Source organism: Mustela nivalis, assembly GCF_964662115.1.
Source record: "Mustela nivalis genome assembly, chromosome: 8".
NCBI lineage: Eukaryota > Metazoa > Chordata > Mammalia > Carnivora > Mustelidae > Mustela > Mustela nivalis.
The window spans coordinates 65,673,071-65,695,625 of NC_139027.1; the positions used below are offsets into that span (position 1 = coordinate 65,673,071).

At 34.0% G+C, this 22,555-nt stretch overlaps 1 protein-coding gene across 9 annotated transcripts in view; it reads left to right on the top strand.

The window, feature by feature from the left end:
* The window catches only part of CCDC88A (coiled-coil domain containing 88A), a 125,254-nt gene that overhangs the window by 13,396 nt on the left and 89,303 nt on the right, over positions 1-22,555 (top strand). For all 9 annotated transcript variants that reach the window (XM_082743550.1, XM_082743552.1, XM_082743551.1 and 6 more), the window contains exon 3: positions 18,765-18,873. In XM_082743550.1, coding sequence (XP_082599676.1) covers positions 18,765-18,873 — 109 coding nt within the window. The remainder of the gene's footprint in view (positions 1-18,764; positions 18,874-22,555) is intronic.

The following is a 22,555-nucleotide window of genomic DNA, read 5'->3' on the forward strand; positions in this document are numbered from 1 at the left end:
TAGTGTAGGCCTATGTAGAGCAGGATATCCAGGTGAACAGTTGAAATGAACAGAGTATGAGCATTAAAATGAGGAGGAAAGCAAGTATCATCAGGAGAAGGCTGATAGACTGGAGGTTGCAGTAGGATGAAGGAACAGTAGGATTAGAAGGTGAAAAAGGGTGGAATAGGAGGTTGAAGTCAGAGGGCACTTTCAGAATTTGAGATTTTGAGGGTTGCAATTCTGAATGATGATTTAGGGCCAAGGTTAGACCCTGCTAATGGGTGGGTAAAATGGAATAGAGTGAAAATAACTAAAGTTGAGAAATAATTTATTTCCTTATTCTTTGTAAGGTTAATGATCTCTTGATTAAGACTAGAGGTAGAAATGAGTATTTTGAAAGCTGGGAAATAAGTAGCTAATTTTAAGGTGTTATAATTAAAGAAAAATTTAATAGGAAGGAAGAAGACTGGCAATTTTAATTTTTCATATTAGTATACTGCTTGTTTTAACATCAGACTTGGTGAAATCTCTCAATAGTCTTTCAGGAAATTTTAGACAATGGTGTGTTCTTAATGTAATTTACTTTCCTAGTGAAGGCTAGAAAAAAAAATTGGTGAACTTTATATTATTATTGACATCATGACTATTTCTTTTCTTGGGTGGTAAAGGACCAAGGAAGATAGTTCAGTTTTAGGTGTTGGGTCTTACTCATCGTTTAAGACTTAGATTGTTACAGAGTTGTGGATGATCAGAAAAAATTTTGGAGAAAAACCAATGGAGGCAATACTCCAATTTATTTTTGCCAAGACTGGTTTAAAAAAGGTAAATCACAGTAAATTCTCTGTTAACCTGAATGTTGAAGGAAAATGGAATGTTGAGTTTTCTCATAATTGAAAGTTATTTTATTTTTATTTTTTCCAACACTGCGGTTCAAATCTTTGCAAATGAATTAAATTGTATTTCCACATTTGTAAATAGAATATACATGTCATTTGTTTTAAACTTGTCTTTGTGTTAAGTATTGAATATATATAACCAAGATGAATCTATAATGAATGGTGAATGATCCCAAGTATGTATTTGAAAGCAAATCTATTATTAGCTAGGTTTTTTTTTCTTTTTCAATTTTTATGAATTTTATTTATTTATTTATTTATTTTTAGTGAGTGAGAGAATGTGTATGTTAGTGTGGGTAAATTAGAGAGCCCTACTGCTTAGAAGTTAGTTAGAAGTTAGTTTTGGAGGGTGCCTGGGTGGCTCATTTGGTTAAGTGTCTGTCTTTGGCTTAGGTCATGATCCCAGGGTCCTGGGATTGAGCCCCACATCAGGCTCCCTGCTTAATGGGGAGCCTGCTTCTCCCTCTGCCCAAGTCCCTGTTCATGCACTCTCTCTCTTGCTCTCTCACTCTCTCAAATAAAAAAATCTTTATTAAAAGAAAAAAGAAGTTAGTTTTGGCCTCTCGAGGTATAGATAGGAAGGGAAATCAAGGGGAGGAAGTTAGATAATTTTTCTTTTAAGATTTTATTTATTTGTTTGAGAGAGAGTGAACAGGTACGTGCACAGGAAGGAAAGGTAGGAGGAGGTCGAGGGACAAGCAGACTCTGCACTGAGCATGGTGCCCAATGTGGGTCTAATGCAGGGTTCAACCCCATGACCCTGAGTTGGAATCAAGAGTCAGACTCACTGAGCCACCAGGCACCCCAGGACGTTCAAATTCAGACCTTGAAGAATGATTAGACTTGGACAGCCATAGTTGAGGAGAGGAGGGTATTTTAAGCTAGGGAGTCAACATGACGAAAAAGCATATTATATATATGATTTGGGAGGTGGTAAAGAGACTAGCCTTACTACAGGGTCCATCCCAAGTTGGGAAATAGAATATAAATGTGCATAGATGGAGTAGACCAGATTATGGGAAACTTGAAAAATAACCAATATAATTTAGGCTGCACATGGCAGGCATTGTAGAGCCATTTAAAATTACTTATTAGGAAATTAAAAGTATTAGGAAAATCACTTTGCCATTAGTTTGTAGAGTAGATTGATTATTGACTTTATTTGTTCATCCTATATTTATTAAGCATACATTATGTATACTATTGCAATACTGAAACAACAGAAATCAGTGAAACTTATAATTGTATTAGTGCTTGGAACAAAGATGAGGAATGGGGAGGAACAAGTAAGTGCTAGTAGAAGATAGATGGGTAGTGATGGGTAGCATTCTGTTCTTATGATCGTGAGGTTCAAGTCGGCGTAGGATGTATGAGTGGAAAAGAAGGAGCAAATTCAAGAACTTACAGAGAAATTGATGAAATTCTAGATACAGTGTGTGAAAGGGAAGAATGAGAGATGATATGCCAAGGTTAAACCTGAGCAGACAGACTGAAAATTATGTATTTCTAGGAAAGAGGATGTTAAGTTTGGATATTTAATTTTGTGTGAGGAAAATAAGGACATTTATTTTATTTAACTTGCAACTGAAAACATTTAAATGTGTAATACAGCAATGTGTTTTGACAATGATGCCTAATTTATATGAGAAATGTTCCAATACCTATGCATTTTTACTCTTGTTTACATTTTCATTACTGTTAGTACATATTTCATTTTTTAATTCAGTGATATGGTTTTGAGAATGTGTTACTAAAATTCTTTCAGACTGTCAGAATGCTTTAAAGTGTGCATTTGTAGGATCTAATTTATCCAGGAGATTTAACAGTTCCCAAAATATTACGTTGCACTTTTACCTCTCAGTTGTTAGAAGTTAGCCATCTTTGTTTTGTACTTTTTTTAATTTCAAGATTTACTTAGTTATTTGACAGAGAGAGACACAGCCAGAGAGGGAGCACAAGCAGGGGGAGTGGGTGAGGGAGAAGCAGGCTTCCCGCTGAACAGGGAGCCCAGTGTGGGGCTCCATCCCAGCACCCTGGGATCATGACCGTAGCCAAAAGCATGCGCTTAACTGACTGAGCCCCCCAGCTGACCCTTGTGTTATACTTCTATTAACTATAATGATTCACAGTTTTTGTCTGTGCTTACAGAAAGAGCTCAGGCCATGTGTTTTTGAGCAGTGCTGTTCTCAATAAATTTTTCTGTTATCTGAGAGTGTTCATGTAATTATTCTGTGTTTATTCTGAAAAATAGTCTGTTACTGAGTTATCTATTCTAGAGGAGAATTTTGGTCTTTGTTTAGTTCCCCAGGAGTTTTGTTTTTATTTTTGTTTTAATTCTGCAATGCATAAATTAAGTCTAGTATTTATTAAGTGTTGCACATTTTTCTTTTGACTTTCTTATTATCCGGGGCGCCTGAGTGGCTCAGTCGTTAAGCGTGTCTGCCTTCAGCTAAGGTCTCGATCCTAGGGTCCTTGGTTGGACCTGGATCTGGCTCCCTGCTCACATCAGGCTCCCTGCTCTGCGGCAAGCCTGCTTCTCCCTTTCTCACTCCCAGTGCTTGTGTTCCCTCTCATTCTCTCTCTCTCTTTCAAATAAATAAATAAAATCTTTAAAAAAAAATACCCGTTATCCATCAATTTTGTGTTCCCAGCTGCTTTCAAAATATTCTAAAATCTTATGTCATTTATTCTTCTGTTTTCTAAAAATCAGGGACCCATTTTATTAAATTGGAGGTCCCTAAAACAGTTCATTTCTCTAGAACCATTTGTAGACCATGCTGCAGTCTTTAACTTGTCTATTAATAATTCCTTACTTCCCTACTTGTGTACCTCTCTTCTACCTTGGTTTGCAGTTCATCATATCTTTTCCAATACAATACTTGGTTTGTATGTGGGTTTTTTTCTTTGTTTTACTATTAGTTTTTATTGTATTCTTTCACTTCTGTTTTTAGCAGTGCTTTTTTATTGGATTATCTTTTTTCCCCCCTTTAATTGGTGGACTTATAATGGTGTTAGTTTGTGTACTTTGTTAGTTTGTGTACTTTGGAGTACTTTTATGGTACACTGAAATGGGCAAATTAAACCAATATTGTGGTAATTTCATTCTGCTCCTAATAGAATTCTTATTCTTGGAGTAATTCTTTATAGAAACTTTTTTTTTTTTTTAATATTAGAGAAACTGATGATACAAAAAAGATTTTCTTGGGATGCCTGGGTGGCTCATTCAGTTAAGCATCTGCCTTCAGCTCAGGTCATGATCCCAGTGTCATGGAATCTAGTCCCACATCCTGCTCCTTGCTTAGTGGGGAGCCTGCTTCTCCCTCTGCCTGCCACTCCCCCTGCTTGTACTCTCTCTCCTTGACAAATAAGTAAGTCTTTAAAAAATATATTTTCTTACTGAATTTTAAAACTTCCTATTTAAGGTAAGTTTCTATGACTGTGTTTTAGTTTGTTAATTAGAAGAGATTATACTTTGGAAAATACTTTTTAAAGTTGTTTTTAAATTTTAGAGGGCTTTCTTGCTTCTCAGAAATGACTACTATGCCTGTCACTGGTGATTAATCAAGTGAACTATTGAAATTATCCTAGGATGGTTTATGGACTTCAGATTAAGAATCCTTTCTCAATTGAATTGACAGTATGTGAGTGAAAGCTGTACTAGTCAAATCTATCCCTGATCAAGTAAAATACCCAATTATGTATCAGCTCAGTTTGAGACTTCTTGAGTCTCTAGAACTGATTGGATTTGGAGCAAATACTACCCCAAAATACTGACTAAAACAAATTTAAACATACTATAATAAGATTTAAGGACAGTGGGTGAAAGTTCTATCATAGATCACTGATGCTTGTTGATTCTATAAACTTTATTTTAGTTACTGGGCATGTGGTTGACCACCATGTAAAAGAAGGTTCTCCTATTTTATGAAGATGATGATTAGCCATAATACCAAGTCCTCAGGTCTCCATACCTAGAACAGGAATTGATTTGCCTGATACAGTGGATCTTAAAGTGAGACCTAATGGACCCCTGCTAGTCTGTGAGGTCAGAATTATTTTTATATAATATTAAGATGTCATCTGCCTTTTTTGCCTGTTTTGAAAAGAAAAATGATGGTGCAAAAGCAAAGATAGGTAAAACTGCTGACACCTTAGCATGAATCAAGGAGTGGTACCACGTTGTACTGATAGTCATTTATTCTTCACACTGTGCACTTAGAGCTGAAAAGAAATCAAGTTTCACTTTAAAATTGTTCTTGGTGAAGCAGTAGAAGTTATTGTATTGAGTCCTGATCCTTGTGTATATTTGTTTGTAATATTCTGTAGGACAAAATGGGAAGTATGTATAAAGCACTTCTGTTGCATAATAAAATGTGATGATTATCTCAAAGAAGAGTACTTATAATTTTTTCTTGAGTTGCAAGCTGAACCAGTCTCTATTTTGTTTTTATTTGAAAAAATGAGTTACAAACTTATTATTCAGGCTTGATTATTGGGCAGACATTTTTTTCAAAAATGAACAAAGTGAGCCTGCCATTTCAAGGATAACAGCTGATTGTGTTGTCTGTGATAAAATTTGATTTACAGAAAACATGAGCTTGGTAACTTCTGAACATTTTAAAGACACTTATGCTGAGATTGGAGGTGATATTAATCAAGGTGATTTTTAATATTGAATAATAAAATGTTTAGTGTTTGGAAAATCTATATAACTCAGTGAACAAATATTTTCAAAGTGACCATTCATAATAAGAAATCATACACATGTAAAACATGTATTCAACATGCCAGATAGATCAATGGATTTTAATGTTTAACAACAAGAATTCACTGATAGCATTTCAGATTCTATATTGCAACCAACCTTTAATAAAGTACTACTCTACTGAAGTGTGGTAGTACCAAAGAAGAACATCAGTAATTATCTGAAAGGGCTAGCTGTTAAAATATTCTGCATATTTGTGAGAGGTCAATTTTCTTCAAAGATTTTGAACAAAATAATATGTCACAACACATTGAATGCAGAAGCAGATTTAAGAATCCACATGTTTTCTACTAAGCTAAACATTAAAGAGGTTTACAAAGTTGTAAAAGATAATTTTTTTCTGTTTTTGGAAAAGATAATTATCATAAAAATGCTCTTTGTGTTAACATACAATGAGTTTGTTATTTTTGCTGGGTTCTTAATTTTAATTTCTAACATAGTAAATGTATAGATACAACTTATCTAAACAAAAGCTCTTTAGACTCCTCAGTAATGTTTAAGAGTGGTAAAAAAAGGGGTTTTCAAACTGCAAAGTTGGAAAACTGCTAGCTTAATGTTTGAAGGGCCCATGTGGCTCATTATAAGAAGTAATTGTGGATAGATATTCAGTCATTTTATCCAACTCAGATAAAATCAAAGTTAAATAAATGTATAGTATTGGATTTTTGTTCTTTTTGTGTCCATTTACAATTTTTAAATTAAAACATTAGTTCTCTTTGTTAAATCAGTGAGTATAATGCTGTCCTGCTAGCTCAGTCATGGGCAAACCAGAAAATGTCATAGATATTTTTCAACTTTTGAAGAGGTAACTTAACATATCTAAAATTACGGGAAAGCATATGAAGGAAGACAGTGTGTAGATCTCTGTCTGGTAATTATGTGTTACATACCTCTCCAAAAATGACTGCTCAGTCTTTGTAAAGATCAAATTAGTTAATATATCTGAAAATATCCTATAGATATATATAAGATTGTATTAATACTAGGTTTCATTTTTTTTTTTCATTTTCATTAATACTAGGTTTCATTTTGAACAAAACAAAACCTAGGTTTCAAAATTTCATTTTGATTTGAGGAGGGAAAGAAATTAAAGTGAAGGGACACTTATTTCCCTGATATACTCAAGGCTGAGACAGCTTACTCCTTGGATGACCCTATATGGTAATGATGCTTACCCAGTTAATTATTTTTCATAAAGCAGTCATTATGGTATATGCACTTTTGAAGTTAGATATGCAAATACTTATTTCAGATGTTTCACAGTGACATGCAAATGTTGTGTAGTTATATGTTACCATATAAAATGTCTAAAAAAATTTTTAAAAATCTGTTACAACTCGTTTTCTATTAGAATGACATGATCAAAAACATGAACACATGTAGTTGTTAAGGAACAACACTAAACAGATGGTCCAGGAGTACACATAATAGGCTTGCAGTCTGGGTAGAAGAGCATAAAGCCATTAAAACTATCAGATTTCTCTTTCTCATAGATATTAGTCAATGAATAAGTAAAGACATAGTCCTTGGTTATACAAGGACCAAATCTTCGAATGTTAGTGTTAACTAACTTTCTCTTCATCTTTTACCCTAATTTAAAAATTATTATATACAGTGGTAGATAATACTATTGCCTGCTTATTGAAATTAATGCATCTTGTCATATGTAGGTCATTTTATAAAGGTGAAATTGCTTGAGGCCCTCTTTTACTGCCATGTTGCATTTAACTTCTGGCTGGACAGATTTGAACTATATTGCTAGGCTATTTGCCTCTAAAGCATTTCTCAGTTTTCATCTTATAAAAGGAAATGGTTGATCTGGGATTATGTTGGCTTCGAAATAGCTATGTATGATTAGAAAGTTACTTGCTCCCATTTCATATGAGTATCATTCAGTAGCTCGACTTTTATTTTAGAAAAAGGTCTTTCCAAAGATAAATTCTAAAAAACAATGCTTTCAAAAGAGTTTAATCAAAACTATATTAATCATGACTCTATATTCTGAATTAATCTTTGTTTAGCATTTTAAGTAGTAGACATGAAGGAAAGACAGAATATTTAGAATATTTAATAGACTGTATTTTCTTTTTAGGGAATTCCGGATTCATACTATGCCCCATTTGTTTAAATTACTGTACTGTGGCTTTTATTGTAAGAATTTTAAAAAGCGCCTTAAAATATAGTCAGGAATGTAGTGCTTTCTGTCTTTACATGGAATGCATACCTTTTACAGATGAAATTTTTTATATTGTTTGATTTTCTTAATTTTATTCATAGTCTGATAAATGTTTTATGACTCTGAATCTCTTGCACTGAATCCTACATGTATAATCTCATTAAATGTGCTTCAGCTAAGTAACAGATACAATTACTTATCTTTTTTCCTAGAAGTAAATAAAATGGGTAGTCTTCATGAAACCATTTTTTCCTATGGGTGTCTTTACTCTCTTTAAAAATGTTTTACATAGTTAAAAGATTAGCTAATATTAAAAGGTTCATAGTGGGGGTTCCTGGGTGGCCGTGTGAATTAAGCATCTGCCTTGACTCAGGTCCTCATCTCAGGGTCTTGGAATGGAGCCCCTAGTCCTCTGGCTCCCTGCTCAGCAGGGAGTGTTCCTCCCTATCCCTTTGCCCTCTCCCCACCCAACTAGTACCTGCCTTGCTCACTTGCTCTCTCAAGTAAATAAAATCTCTAAAAAAAAAAAAAAAAAGAAAGAAAGAAAAGGTTAATAGTGAAAGATAGTGATCCCTGCCCTAACTTACCTCTCAGTTCTGTTTCTTAGAGTAAAAACTTAACTTTTAAAAAGCAATTTCTAATGTCATTTAGCCCCATTTATAGTGATAATGTGCCCACCCTGTATTTCTTAATTTATCCCTTTTAGAGATACTGTCTCTTGACTTCTGGATAATGGTAGATGAGATTTTAGCTCTTTTTTTTGGCCATTTCTGTATCTTCTTATCCTGCCTTCTAATAAATTTATTACAAGTTTAGTTAAATCAACAATCAGGACTCATATTAATAGAACTGTATAATGTTTTCTGCAGAGCCTAAACTTTTCTTTAAAAAAAAAAACTTTTTTTCTGAAGTTCCTTATTTTCTTGGTGTACTTAATTTTCAGTAAGTCTATCCTTAAGGAATAAGCTATCTTTCTTCGGAGTGGAGATTAGGACTTTTCAGACAGTTTGATCTGAGGGTAGTCCATAACTCTTACGTAAAAAGATTGCATTCTTGGGGTGAAAGGGCCTGTTTTCCCTGATCCTAACATATGTCATTATGACCCTAACTCAAATTAGGCATGAATCAAATGAGAAACCCAAGCCTTGTAATTGAAAGTTTATTGCTCTCTAGGTCCATGCTTAAAGTGCTTAGCAGTAATCCTGGTCTCCAAAGTCTGAAAAGTTTATGGATAGGCTGTGATGTATTATTCAGTTTGTAAACAAGTAGGAACTATCCAGGTCTGTTTGTATACTAAAATAACTCTCGGTAGGTACAGTGTGGATTAGAAACTAAAACTGAGACTTTGAATACCAAGTATCAGTCTGTTCTACCAAAGAACTGCACTTTTCTATTGGATTTCCAAATGAGTCTACTAGATCATAGAAATCCCCTCAAATCCCATGTACTCAAAGCAAAGATAGGTAAACACAAAGCACCACAGTTTTATAAACAGATGCAGGAAACTTTCATTTCCCTATCTTTAATAATCCTGGTTGAATGTGAGGTTAATTTCAGGTGTTAAAGTACTTTTCTGCAAATTTTTCAAAATATTCTCTTGCTTTTCTAAGTTGCATTTTTTTTTAAAGATTTTTATTTATTTATTTGACAGAGAGAGATCACGAGTAGGCAGAGAGGCAGCCAGAGAGAGAGAGAGGAGGAAGCAGGCTCCTGCCGAGCTGAGAGCCCGATGCGGGACTCGATCCCAGGACCCTGAGATCATGACCTGAGCCGAAGGCAGCGGCTTAACCCACTGAGCCACCCAGGCGCCCTAAGTTGCATTTTTTAATTCTTCCCAGATTGCTAAAATAATTTCTTCTGATATCCCTAGTATATAAAAACTAAACTGTTCTCTTTTTATATTCAAGATTGTCTTGTTTCAAGGACTCTCTGAAAGGCTAAAAATATTAAACTTATAAATAAAATTTTCTTTACAAAAAGTTCTTAAAAGATTTTGAGCAAACCAAAATTCTAAATTCTTGAAACTTGCTAATTCTTAGAAGAGCTTTATACAAAGGAGGCCAAAGGCTTTTCTGTCAACTGAATATAATTTGAAATACCATGTGAGGAATGTTGGGCATAAAAGTTTTTAAAAGAACCTTTAAAACTTTAATAAATATATCAACTTAAAGAATGCAGAGAAATGTAGTAACAACTGTCAGGGACAAAGGTAATATTTACATTATAAAATTTGCTAAATTGGAAGTGAAATCACTCGTGTTTATTAGAATATGCATCCACTTCAAAGTATAATCTAGATTATATATTGTCATGTAATAATGGGTTCACATTATAAATTTGTACAGTATATGTGTGTGCATGTGTGTATATTTATTTAAAGATTTTACTTATTCATTTGAGAGACAGAGAACACTAGCAGGGAAGAGGCAGAGGGAGTGGGAGAAGATGACTCCCCTCATGCAGGGCTCAATCCCAGGACCTGGAGATCACGACCTGAGCTGAAGGCAGATGCTTAAACATCTGAGCCACCTAGCACCCCATATATACCTTTAGTAGTAATATTGAAATCTTACTTTTTTAAAAAATTTTTTTATTTTTTATAAACATGTATTTTTATCCCCAGGGGTACAGGTCTGTGAGTCAGCACTCACCAAAGCACATACCCTCCCCAATGTCCATAACCCCACCCGCCCTTCTCCCAACACCCCCCCCCCCCAGCAACCCTCAGTTTGTTTTGTAAGATTAAGAGTCACTTATGGTTTGTCTCCCTCCCAATCCCATCTTGTTTCATTGATTCTTCTCCTTTTTTCTTCTTTAAAAGATTTTATTTATTTATTTGTCACAGAGAGAGCACAAGAAGAGGAGGTGGCAGGCAGAGCAGGCAGAAGGAGAAGCAGGCTAGAGGGCTCCCTGCCAACCAAGGAGCCTGATGCAAGACTGGATCCTAACACCCTGGGATCATGACCTGAGCCGAAGACAGATGCTTAACTGAGTTAGCCATCCAGGCATCCCAATATTGAAATCTTTCTTAAATACTTGTTGTCAGAATTAAAAGTCTGGGTTTATTAAACTATAAAAGACTTTTTAGGTCTATTATCAGTGTATGACTAGGAGGCAGTCACAGGTGATAGGTAGGTAAGGGGATTCAAATACAGAGCAAGGAAAATAAAAAGAAGGCTAGAGAGATATTTACTGACTCTCTATGATTACAAGTGAAATTTACATAATTGTAGGTTTACCTAACATTTTTGTTACTATAGTTGTTCTTACTCTCCTCTCCCAATTACAATTATCTGTATACTTTTCTCCACAATGATAGATTGACTAAACTATGCTTTTATACATTAATATGGCCACAGTAGGTACTCGGTGAGTCTTTGTTTAACTTACTAAATGTATCAGAGTTGATTATAAAAGACAAGATTTTCCCTTCAGCATTCTGTGTTTTTAACCATGACTTCCTGCCCATGCTGCTGTTTGTTCCTGTTCCACATAATCTGACTTCTGCAATACAGTCTCCTTTTTTTTTTAAGTAACTGGTTCTGGTTGGTGCTTTTACCTTGGAGGCCCACTTCTCCAGTTATACTCATTTGCCTTGGGCTACTCCTTAATTCCCTTGCACTAAACATAAATCAGTCACAGGTCAGATTGGGCTTGTCTTTCTTACTACTATTATTCCTTGTTCTGTATATCTCAAATTGTAGGTTGGGACTCTGTTATTCAGCTGATCTTTGGGACACGAACCTTCATGGGGAGTCTCTATTCTGGGCTGCCAAATGAGTTGTTAGCTTGGAGAATGTCATCTCATAACTCTTATTCGGAAGCAGCCATTTTTGAAACACTGTGCTTAGTCGATTACTTATTTTTATTTATTCAGACAATGTTGTTAGGATATATACTGATTTTTAGAGATTAAAAATGTGAATAAGGGGGTGCCTGGGTGGTTCAGAGGGTTAAGCCTCTGCCTTCGGCTTGGGTCATGATCTCAGGGTCCTGGGATCGAGCCCCACATTCGGCTCTCTGCTCAGCAGGGAGCCTGCTTCTCCCTCTCTCGTCTACTTGTGATCTCTGTCAAATAAATAAATAAAATCTAAAACAAAATGTGAATAAGACATGATTTCTGCTGTCATGGTACTTATAGTCAGGTGAGAAAGTGAGAGGCTTGAAGATAATTAAATATCAGAGAAGTCTTATGTACCAAAAAGAGGGAATGGTTTTTATACTATTTAATCAGTCTGTACAATTAATGTGAGGATGACTCAGTGTTAGAAGATGTAACAATGTAACTGACTACATTAACATACTAAAGAAGAAGAATCACATGGGAATAGTTGTAAGAAAAATGGGGTAAATTCAGCACCCATTCAGATATTGAATAAAGAATAGGAGGAAACTTAACTTGAAAGAAGGTGTATATCAAAAAATTACAGCAAACTTTATACATAAAGGGTGAAACATTAAAAGCCATTTTATTAAATTTGAGAACAAGATAAGGACAGCCCTTATCTTCATTATTTGTTGATGCAGTAAGTAAAGAAATAGAAATGAGGTGTCAGATTGGAGAAGAGGAGATAATTGTTATTTGCTGTTGATAAAAGCATTCTTTATACTGGAAAACCAATAAAATGAACTAAATAAATAAAATTGGAAAGTGGTTAATCACAAGTGAAATCTACAATAGCTACAGTTTTCCTGTTATACACTGTATTGTGACAAAATACACAATATAATAGAAAAATTCATTTCTCCAACAAAAACAGATAAAAAATTATTTAGAAATATGAGATCTTTGTGGGGAAATTAAAAATTTTACCAATGCAAATATCAGTCTTTTCAAATAATTATTATTGATAAGATCCTAATAATTCTCAATCAGGTTTTTCCTAGAACCTTATAAAGAGCCTAAATTCAGAGAAAAGAACAGTAATCAGGACAATTTAAAAACAAAAGAGAGGGGCTTGCACTAGTTGAATTATGATAATAATAAACCTATAGTAATGTTAAAAAGTTCTTAAAGACAGGAATAGAAAATTGGACTAATGGAACACAACAGACTCCAAAAGTAGGCCCACACTTCATGGGGATCTAATATATCGTAGAGATCAATGAGAAATAAGGTCTTTAGTAATTGGTGTTAGGAAAATTGATTATCAATTTGGAAAAACTACAAATTATATTCAAGACAACCTCCAAAAGCACCAACAGACAACTTATGAGAATAAGAAAGTTCAGTAAGGTTTCCAAAGATAAGAGGAATACACAAAAATTGATAGCACTCATATATTAGTAATAACTTATTAGTAAAAATATTTTTAAAATATTACATTCATTCTAATGGTAAAAACTAGGAGGCATTTAATAAGCATATATGTAATAATTCTTGCCAGAGAAAACTATAAATTAGTTTTGAAGAGCTTCATGATGGATGTGACTCCAAAAGCCCAAGCAACAAAAGCAAAATTAGACAAATGGATTGCATCAAAATAAAAATTTATGCACAGTAAAAGAAACAACAAAATGAAAAGATAATCTACAATTTTTTATCAAAGTAATTATAGTAATAGACTATGATCCATTGAATATTATAGGGAATCATGAGTATGTATTGTTATAAATAAATAAATTGATCAGATTATTGACATAGTTACTAAGTATGTCTTCACAAAATAATAATGACCAAAGAAAAATAACTATCATGGAAGAAATTGGCAGTTACCAGTTTAATCAAGTGATAAAAGGGAGTGTCATCAGTAATGAGACAAAATGAAATCTTGCACCATCTCTTAGGATGTACTGAGAAGAGCACAATATCTCTTCTGTGTTTTTGCTGTTAAAGATACATAACCTGAACTTCATTATGAGTCAGACACAGTCTAATTAGTTAAACTCAAGTGAAGGACATTCTATGAATAACTGGTTTAACCTTTTAAAATGCCTAGGTCATGAAATTCAAGGAAAGACAGAAGCTGTTCCAAACTGAAAGAAAGTAAAGATGAAAATTCACACTACTGAATGACAAGTGTGATTCTGAATTAGATCCTTTTCTTATAAAGGATATCCATTCATTATCTGGGAATAACAGATTTGAGTGCGTTCTAAAGATTGGATGATAGAAAAATATTATTGTTAATTTACTGATTTTAATAATTGTATGTGTAGAACATAAGCATCAAAATTTGGGGAGGGGGGTATTGGATATCAGGACAGCAACTTACTCTCAAGAGGTTTGGAAAAAGTCTACTTGTCCATGCAATTTTTCTGTAAGTTGATATTGCCTCATAAATCATTTAAACTCCATTCTTTTCAGCTGGTTTATTTTTTTCCCCCTCTATTTTAGATTTTTTTTTTTATTGTTATGTCTTCAAGTTCACTAATCTTTTGTTAAACAGTTTCCTATCTACTGTTAAGCCCATGCAGTGAATTTATCATTTCAGATATGTAATTTTTAGCTTTAGAAGTTCCATTTGGGTTTTTTTTTAAAACAGTTTCCTTTTCTCCTCACATAATGCTCATGTTTTCTTTTAAGTCCTTTACTGTATAGTTGACCCTTAAATAACAGGTTTGAACTGCATGGATCCACTTACACAGAGATATTTGTAATAACTACAGTATAGCCCTATAAATATATTTTTCTCTTATAATTTTCTTAATTTTTTCTCTAGTTTACTTTGTTATAAGAATGCAGTATATATACATATAAAAATATGTATCAGTAGACTTTATGTTATTGGTAAAGCTCTGAGCAACAGTAAGCTATTAGTAACAGTAAGCTATTAGTAGTTAAGTTTTGGGAAAATCAAAACTTCTTTGTAGATTTCTGGCTGTGCAAGTGGTCAGCACTTCTAATCCCTTGTCATTCAAGGGGTCGCTATATTTATAATGGCTTTTTATAAGTTCTTGTCTGCTCTTCCCATGATCTCTTTCATTTCTGGGTCTGTTTCTTTTGACTTTGCATTTTTCTTTCCTGGTCACAAATCACTTTTTTTTTCACCCCCCTTCTTTATATGTCTAGTAATTTTTTATTTTATAGTGGACATTTTGATTATTACATTATGATGTGTCTGGGTCTTATCCTCTCAGGAGTGATGAATTTTGTTTTGGCATGTTGTCAAGTTGCTTGTAATTGATCCTTTAAAGGCTTATTTTGAAAGCTTTTTGGGGGAGGTTCTGGGATAGTTTTTACTCAACTGCTAGATTATTCCTACTTCTAAGATAATTTTCTGAGGTTTCTCTACTAAATGCTCTGGGTGTTTGTAAAGGTCTCTTTTACACTCTGGCTGGTCAGAACTTGAATATCTTTTTGTACTTTGTGAGCTTTGGTTGTTATTTAGCTTATAGCATTTCTGTGGTTGTCCTCTCCTCAGTCTTGTAAAATTTAGGGGTACATATGCCCAACTTCGTATTTAGCCAAAATCTTCACTGCATATAGTTGGAGCTCTCTTATATATTAGGATAGTTTCCTATCTCCAGTATTCTTTTCTGAAAATTTTAGTTACTTCAGTTTCCTTGAACTCTAAGTTTTGGATACGTAAGTTCAGTGAGGCTTGGGCTACCCCTCCCAATACCTCATTCTGGAAAATGCCTTTGCTTCACTAAAGAGAACCTTTTGAGGGATTATAACATTACATTATCTGCTGTCCAAAGTCTGAAACTGTTACTTCATGTTTTGTACAGTTTTCTATCTTTTTATGGCAAGAGGGCAAATTTGATGCTAGCTATTCCTACTTGATATTTTAACTTACTTTTGTTGTATTATTTTCTCATTCAGTGTTGTGAGCAATCTCACTGAATATGGCTGAACTGATGCAGTGTTGGGGATTGACTGTGTGAGTTCGGTCATATGACAAAGGATCAATATGTTGGGAATTCTGGCAAAAGAATAGTTGAAGTAAAGCAATAATTCTCAGAGTATGGTTTGAGGATCCTCGCAGGGTTCCATAGGGTCTTTCTACTTCTAAGTACATATCCTGGTAAGGCTAAATTTTCTTCATGTACATGAACCAAAATACCACAAACAATAGATGAATGCAGAAACAAAGATGAGCAAGCCTGTTTTTCAAGTTTAAACTAGACATTAAAGTGATGTGTAAAAATAGCAAAACAATGCTACTCCTCTCACTAATCTTCTTATTTGATATTTTTAAACATGTAATTTATTATTTTTAAAAATGAGTTAATAAGTAAAGAGCTGTGAAATCTTCTGTTTTAAATTCTGTTACAATAAATACAGCCACAAAAATAAAAGTTTGGGGCCTAAAAGTTTGAGAATTTTTATTTTTTATTTTTATTTTTTTTTTAAAGATTTTATTTATTTATCAGAGAGAGAGGGGGGGAGAGAGCGAGCACAGGTAGACAGAATGGCAGGCAGAGGCAGAGGGAGAAGCAGGCTCCCTGCTGAGCAAGGAGCCCGATGTGGGACTCGATCCCAGGACGCTGGGATCATGACCTGAGCCAAAGGCAGCTGCTTAACCACTGAGCCACCCAGGCGTCCCAAGTTTGAGAATTTTTAAAATAAAGCACCATACATGGGGCGCCTGGGTGGCTCAGTGGTTGAGCCGCTGCCTTCGGCTCAGGTCATGATCTCGGGGTCCTGGGATCGAGTCCCGCATCGGGCTCTCTGTTCAGCAGGGAGCCTGCTTCCTCCTCTCTCTCTCTCTGCCTGCCTCTCTGCCTACTTGTGATTTCTCTCTGTCAAATAAATAAATAAAAAAATAAAAAAATAAAAAAAAAAAAATAAAGCACCATACAGTCTGATCTGTCTGGGGAAGGAACTGAAGGCATTAGGGGTATAAAGTATAAAGGAGTAAAAAGGCATTAGGTAAAAAAGGGAAGGGTTAAGGAATGAGAGGTTCTATTGAGTTCCTCTTCTCTATTGTATAGGTATCAATTTCTTTACTTCTCTACATTCTTGTGTGGAGGTGTAGCAGTTAAAGTCATAATCAGGAGACAGTACTGTGTCCCAACAACTGCTGAGATTTTTGCTTTATGATACTATGCGTTCAGCCCTTGCATAAGGAATCCTGATTTCACGTTTGCCATTTCACTTGGCCATGTCCTTCTCCAGCCTGGCCACTTTCCCCTAGTATGGAACTAGCTTGTACGTGCTTATGTTCTGTCATCAACATCCCTTCTGTTCTAGTGCCACCACTTGTACTTGGATTTCCTGTTCTTCTTAAAAAGAACATAAATGAGTATTTGTCCTGTTTTATTATCAAATGTTTTCAACGTCCATTTGTATGTTGAAAATGGCAGGATCTCCTTTGTCATGGCTGAATAATAACTCTAATACATGTGTATAAATATATATGGTATGTATCTCACATTTTTTTTGTGCATTTATCTGTTGATAGACGGTTGTTTCTCTGAGTTTGCTATTGTAAATAATATTGCAGTGAATTGCAGGTATCTTTTTGAGATCCTGCTTTCACTTCCTTTGGCTTATATATTGTGAAATTGGGTTGCTGGATCATATGGTAGCTCTGTTTTTAATTTTTTTGTTTGTTTGTTTTGTTTGTTTTTAATTTTTTGATGAATCTCTACAGTGGTTGCAACAAATTACATTCCTAATAATAGTGCAGAAGAGTTCCTTTTCTCCACATCCTTGCCAACATTTGTTATCTCTTATGTTTTTGATGTTTGCTGTTGCTCTTTTAACAGATGTGAGGGTAATGAATTTGATTGGCGTTTCTTTGAGTAGTGATGTTAAGTACCTTTTTCATGTACCTATTGGCCATTTGTAGATCTTTTTTTAGAAAATATTCAGTTCCTCTGCCCATTTTAATATTAGTTTGGTTTTTGCTGTCAAGTTGTATGAGTTTTTTATATATTTTGGGTATTAACCCTTTATCAGATATATGATTTGAAAATATTTTCTTCCATTCCATACGTTGCCTTTTCATTTTGTTGATGTTTTTCTTGGCTGTGCAGAAGCTTTTTAGTTTTATGTAGTTAACACGCATTTTTTTTTCTTTTTGTTTATATTGTTTTTGTTTTTGGTGTCATTGAATTTCACATTCTTTTTTTTTTTTTTTTAAAGATTTTATTTATTTACTTGAGAGAGAGACAGTGAGAGAGAGCATGAACGAGGAGAAGGTCAGAGAGAGAAGCAGAATCCCCATGGAGCTGGGAGCCCGATGCGGGACTCGATCCCGGGACTCCAGGATCATGACCTGAGCCGAAGGCAGTCGTCCAACCAACTGAGCCACCCAGGCGTCCCTTTTTTTTTTTTTTTTTTAAGATTTATTTATTTGACAGAGAGAGATCACAAGTAGGCAGAGAGGCAGGCAGAGAGAGAGAGAGGAGGAAGCAGGCTCCCTGCTGAGCAGAGAGCCTGATGCGGGACTCGATCCCACCCAGGTGCCCTGAATTTCACATTCTTACCATGGTCTGTTTTTCCTTAGTTTCTGCTACCTCAGAATCATTCAACCATTTGCTTTCATTGAATCTGTAAAGTTTACCCAAGATTAAAGTATTAACCCATGTTATAACTGCATTCTTTAATTCCTGTGTTACAGTGCCTGCTCAAATATAGTCCCCATTATTCAGTGAGAAGATAGAGCATTTCTTGATTATTAGCTCATATTTTACATTCTTGATTTAAATAGATTTATTTTGGGTGATGGAAATAAATATATTCAAAGGAAGTAGGAGGTTATTCATCCCAGGAAGGTAGAGAAACAAAATGAGAATGAAGAGCAATATCTGACTTATGTTTCAAATTTACTTTGCCATTGTCCTAAAAATATCAAATGCATTTATATTAATTAGAAGCATAGAACACATGTCAAAAAAATCATCTTCATTTTGGATTGTCTCTTTAATGCATGTGGACACGCAATTTTTTAAAGAAAAAATGTATTTTATGGTTCTTTTCAGTCATCTGTAGGGTGATAGGTATATTTCAATATAATTTTAGTTTAAAACATCTTTTTTAAATTTCTTACAGTAATCCTAAATCGGAGAGTCAGAGAGTAAATAAAAAAGTCAACAATGATGCCTCACTTAGAATTCATAATCTTTCCATTTTGGTGAGACAGATAAAATTTTATTACCAGGTAAGTGATCCTTTTTAAAAAATTTATTTAGTATTTTAATAAATGCCTGTTTATTCACATTTTTCTGTAATAACAAAAGGTGAGTATCATCAACTAACATATACTAAATGCTTATTATGTGCCAGATACTGGTTTATTTGCTGGAGGTAGAGCAATATTGATATAATTTATTTCATATGTAATATTAAAGATGCAAGCAAGCACTTTAAAATTATGTAATTTTAAAAAATAATTATTCTATTTTATGAATTTTTAAAACCAGTTCACACTTTCTGAGAGCTTTAATAATGCAACAATTTATTAAGCTACTTGAATTATGTCTTTGAAACATACACATTTTATGGTGAGCACTCTGGACTCTGAAACTTATACTTTTTATTGTCCCTTTTAAAACAAATTGGATGCATATTTCAGAGTTTAAGTATGAGCATTCTTCAGGCTATCACTATACCTCTAGGAATCACTATAGCTGCATCACACAAATTTTGGTATGTTGTATTTTTTTTAAATGTTTATTTTTGTGTATTTTCTCATTTTTGTTGTGGTTTCTTATTCCACTTGAGTTATTTAAAATAAGTATTTTTCAAGCAGACTTCTTTTGGTTTTTATTTTTGTTTAAAGAATATGGTTGGTATGATGCTAATTTTTTGACAATTGTTAATAATTACTTGGCTTGGCCTATTATGTCTTCACTTTTTATTAAGATTTGATCTGCGCTTCAAAAAGATAGGTACTGTCCAGTTGTTTGGGTACAGAGTCAGAGCAAACATGTTTGTTAATTGCATTTTTCAACCTTCTGTGGCCTGTTTAATTTTCTCTTGATGTCTCACTTACTCAGAAAGGTAAAGTTGGATTCTCCCATGATGGTAGATTTGTCAAGTTTGCCTTTATCCACTTGAGAGCTATGTGACTAAATGCAAATGAGTTTTGAATTTTTTAATTATTATAGAAAATTATATCATTTATAAGTACTTGTTTCCACATATTTTTTTCTAATGGTTTAAATCTTTATCACCCTCCTTCTGTTTTTTTAAAGGCCACTCTCAAAATTATGCATTCAATTTTTACGATAGCAAAGGCCAAAATTAATCTCTTATGGAATAGCACGATGATCTTAGAAGACTTGAACTCCAGTTCTCCTTTATGATTTTTTTTAAGCCCTTCTTGTCTTTTTTGTTCTTTTTTAAAAACCCCATAAATTAGATATTAAAATTACTGTTAAATAAATAGAATCAGTGTTCCTTTAGATCAAGTTATGTATTTTCCTCCCCCCCTGCTCCATAATTTTCTTTTGTATCTCAGAATTGTTTTTGGTATCATTTTTCTTATGAAGTATATCCTTCAAATGTTTATTTAGAGAGGGCTTTTGAAGGTAAAATTTCTGTGTTTATTTGTCTGAGAATGCCTTTATTTCACCCTTGTTCTTGAAAGATAGTTTTATTGGGTATGCAGTTCTTTGTTAACAATTATTTTATTATTTTATTTTTTTTAACAATTATTTTTGTTTTGCAGACTTTATTCTCCTCTCTTGGGATTCCTTTTTGTTCTGGAGAAGTTAGCCATAAGTCTAATTTTTGTTCTTAGGTTAAACTGTCCTTTTTCTCTCTTGATTGCTAATACTCTCTTCTGAAATCTCTTTCCTATTCTGTTTTTCAGATATTACTATTACATGTTTATTAGACTTTCTCATTCTATCCCCCATGTTTGTTAAACTTTCTTTTACCTTATCAGTCTTGTGCTGCATTCTGAGTATTTTTTTGAGATCTGTCTCTCCAGTTTGCTAATTTGCCTCTTATGTGTCAGATCTTCTGTTTAACCCACTGATTAACTTTTGACTCAGTAATTATATCTTTCTTTTTTTTTTTTTAAGATTTTATTTATTTATTTGACAGACAGAGATCTCAAGTAGGCAGAGAGGCAGACAGAGAGAGGGGGGAAGCAGGCTCCCTGCTGAGCAGAGAGCCCGATGTGGGGTTCGATCCCAGACCCTGAGACTGACCTGAGCCGAAGGCAGAGGCTTAACCCTCTGAGCCACCCATGCGACCCTATATCTTTCTTTTGGAGAAGGTCTGTTTGATTCTTTTTATCTTTGCTTTTTTGTTTTATTATTCTTTTAATTCTGTTATTTCTTTAGAAATTAAAACTCTTTTTTTGTTTTGTTTTTGTTATTGTTTTTGTTTTATGCCTGATAATTCCAAAATCTGAAGTCAGATCTGTGGTGATCTGAAATACTTTTTGTTTTTAGCTTGCTATTTCTCATGGTTGTGGTAGTAGCAGTGGCAGTGGTGTTGTGTGTGTGTGTGTTTTGACCTTATTTTGGGTGGGAGGGGATTTATCTGTGGGAATACTATGTGTCTGGGCCAAGGATTATTGCTCCAGAGAGGATTTGTTTCTTTTGTGCAACCAGCCCAGAACCACTTTATTTTAAGTAGCTCCATATTATTTTAGAAGTGATACTTGTATACTGTAGAAATGTAGAAAAAATGAGAAAATACAAACATAGTTCCAGTGCCTGGAGATTATCACTATTAGCATCTAAATATATGTGTTTCTGAATCTCTTTCTCTGCATTTATAGGTGGGTATATTATGGATTTATGTGTTTGTATTTTTTTCTGAGCTGGTAGTACATTATTGCAAATCTTTAGGGAAATAACCTTCCTTAGTCTCTACCAAAGACCAAGAAAAACATCTTCTTTCTTGTCTTCCTTTGTAGGGTTCAGTTTTTTGTTTTCTTTTTTATCTTTTAACTGAGAATTATCTTTTTATTTATTTATTTTTTTAGTTCAGTCATTCAAAAATAATTTTTTAAAAATTATCCAGGATTTTTGGATTCCTTCCTTCCTTTCTAATATCTAATACTCCTTGTTGCCAGAAATAAGTCTATGCTAGACTTTTTATAAACTTTTTGTATTACTTGCCAGTATTCCAGCTGTCATCTTCCTCAAGTTGATTTGAGTAAATAAGACTTCTATTTTGTCTTTTAATCTGTTTCATATCAGTATTTTTAGATTTGAAACAAATGAGTAAATTAAGTGGTACAGTGACTTATTTTGATAGTCATCAATTTTGTTCTTACTAAAACAATGCTAGATTTTTGGTTTCATATTATCTTTAGGGAGATGGAGGTTTGCCTTGAAAATTTCAGTGAGATTCCTTGGAGGGCAAAAGGATTTCTGCATCAGAATCTTAAATTAGTTGTCAGTGCAACCTAATTTTGTATTGTATACTGTTGCTTTTTTTTTAAACAGCTTTCTTGAGATACAGTTCATATACTGTATAATTAGCTCATCTAAAATTTCCAATTCAGTGGTTTTTAGTATATTTAGACAGTTGTGCTGGCATCAGTACAACCAGTTTTAGAATAATTTTGTCACCCTCCAAAAAAAACCCTGTTACTCCTATTTTCCCTACCCTGCACACACATACCACCACCACCACACTACCACTACCTCAGTGTTAGGCAATTGCTAAAATTTATTTTTGTCTTCATAGATTTGCCTCTTCTAGACATTTCTTAAAAATGGTATTGTATACTTTGTGGTCTTTTGTTACTGACTTCTCTTACCTGCATAGATTTCAAGGTTCATTCATGTTGTAACATGTAGAGCTATTTTTTATGAAACTACTGTTGTCTTGTTTTTTTGTCTTCCTCCTGCCTAAAGCCAGGTGTTGAAATTACC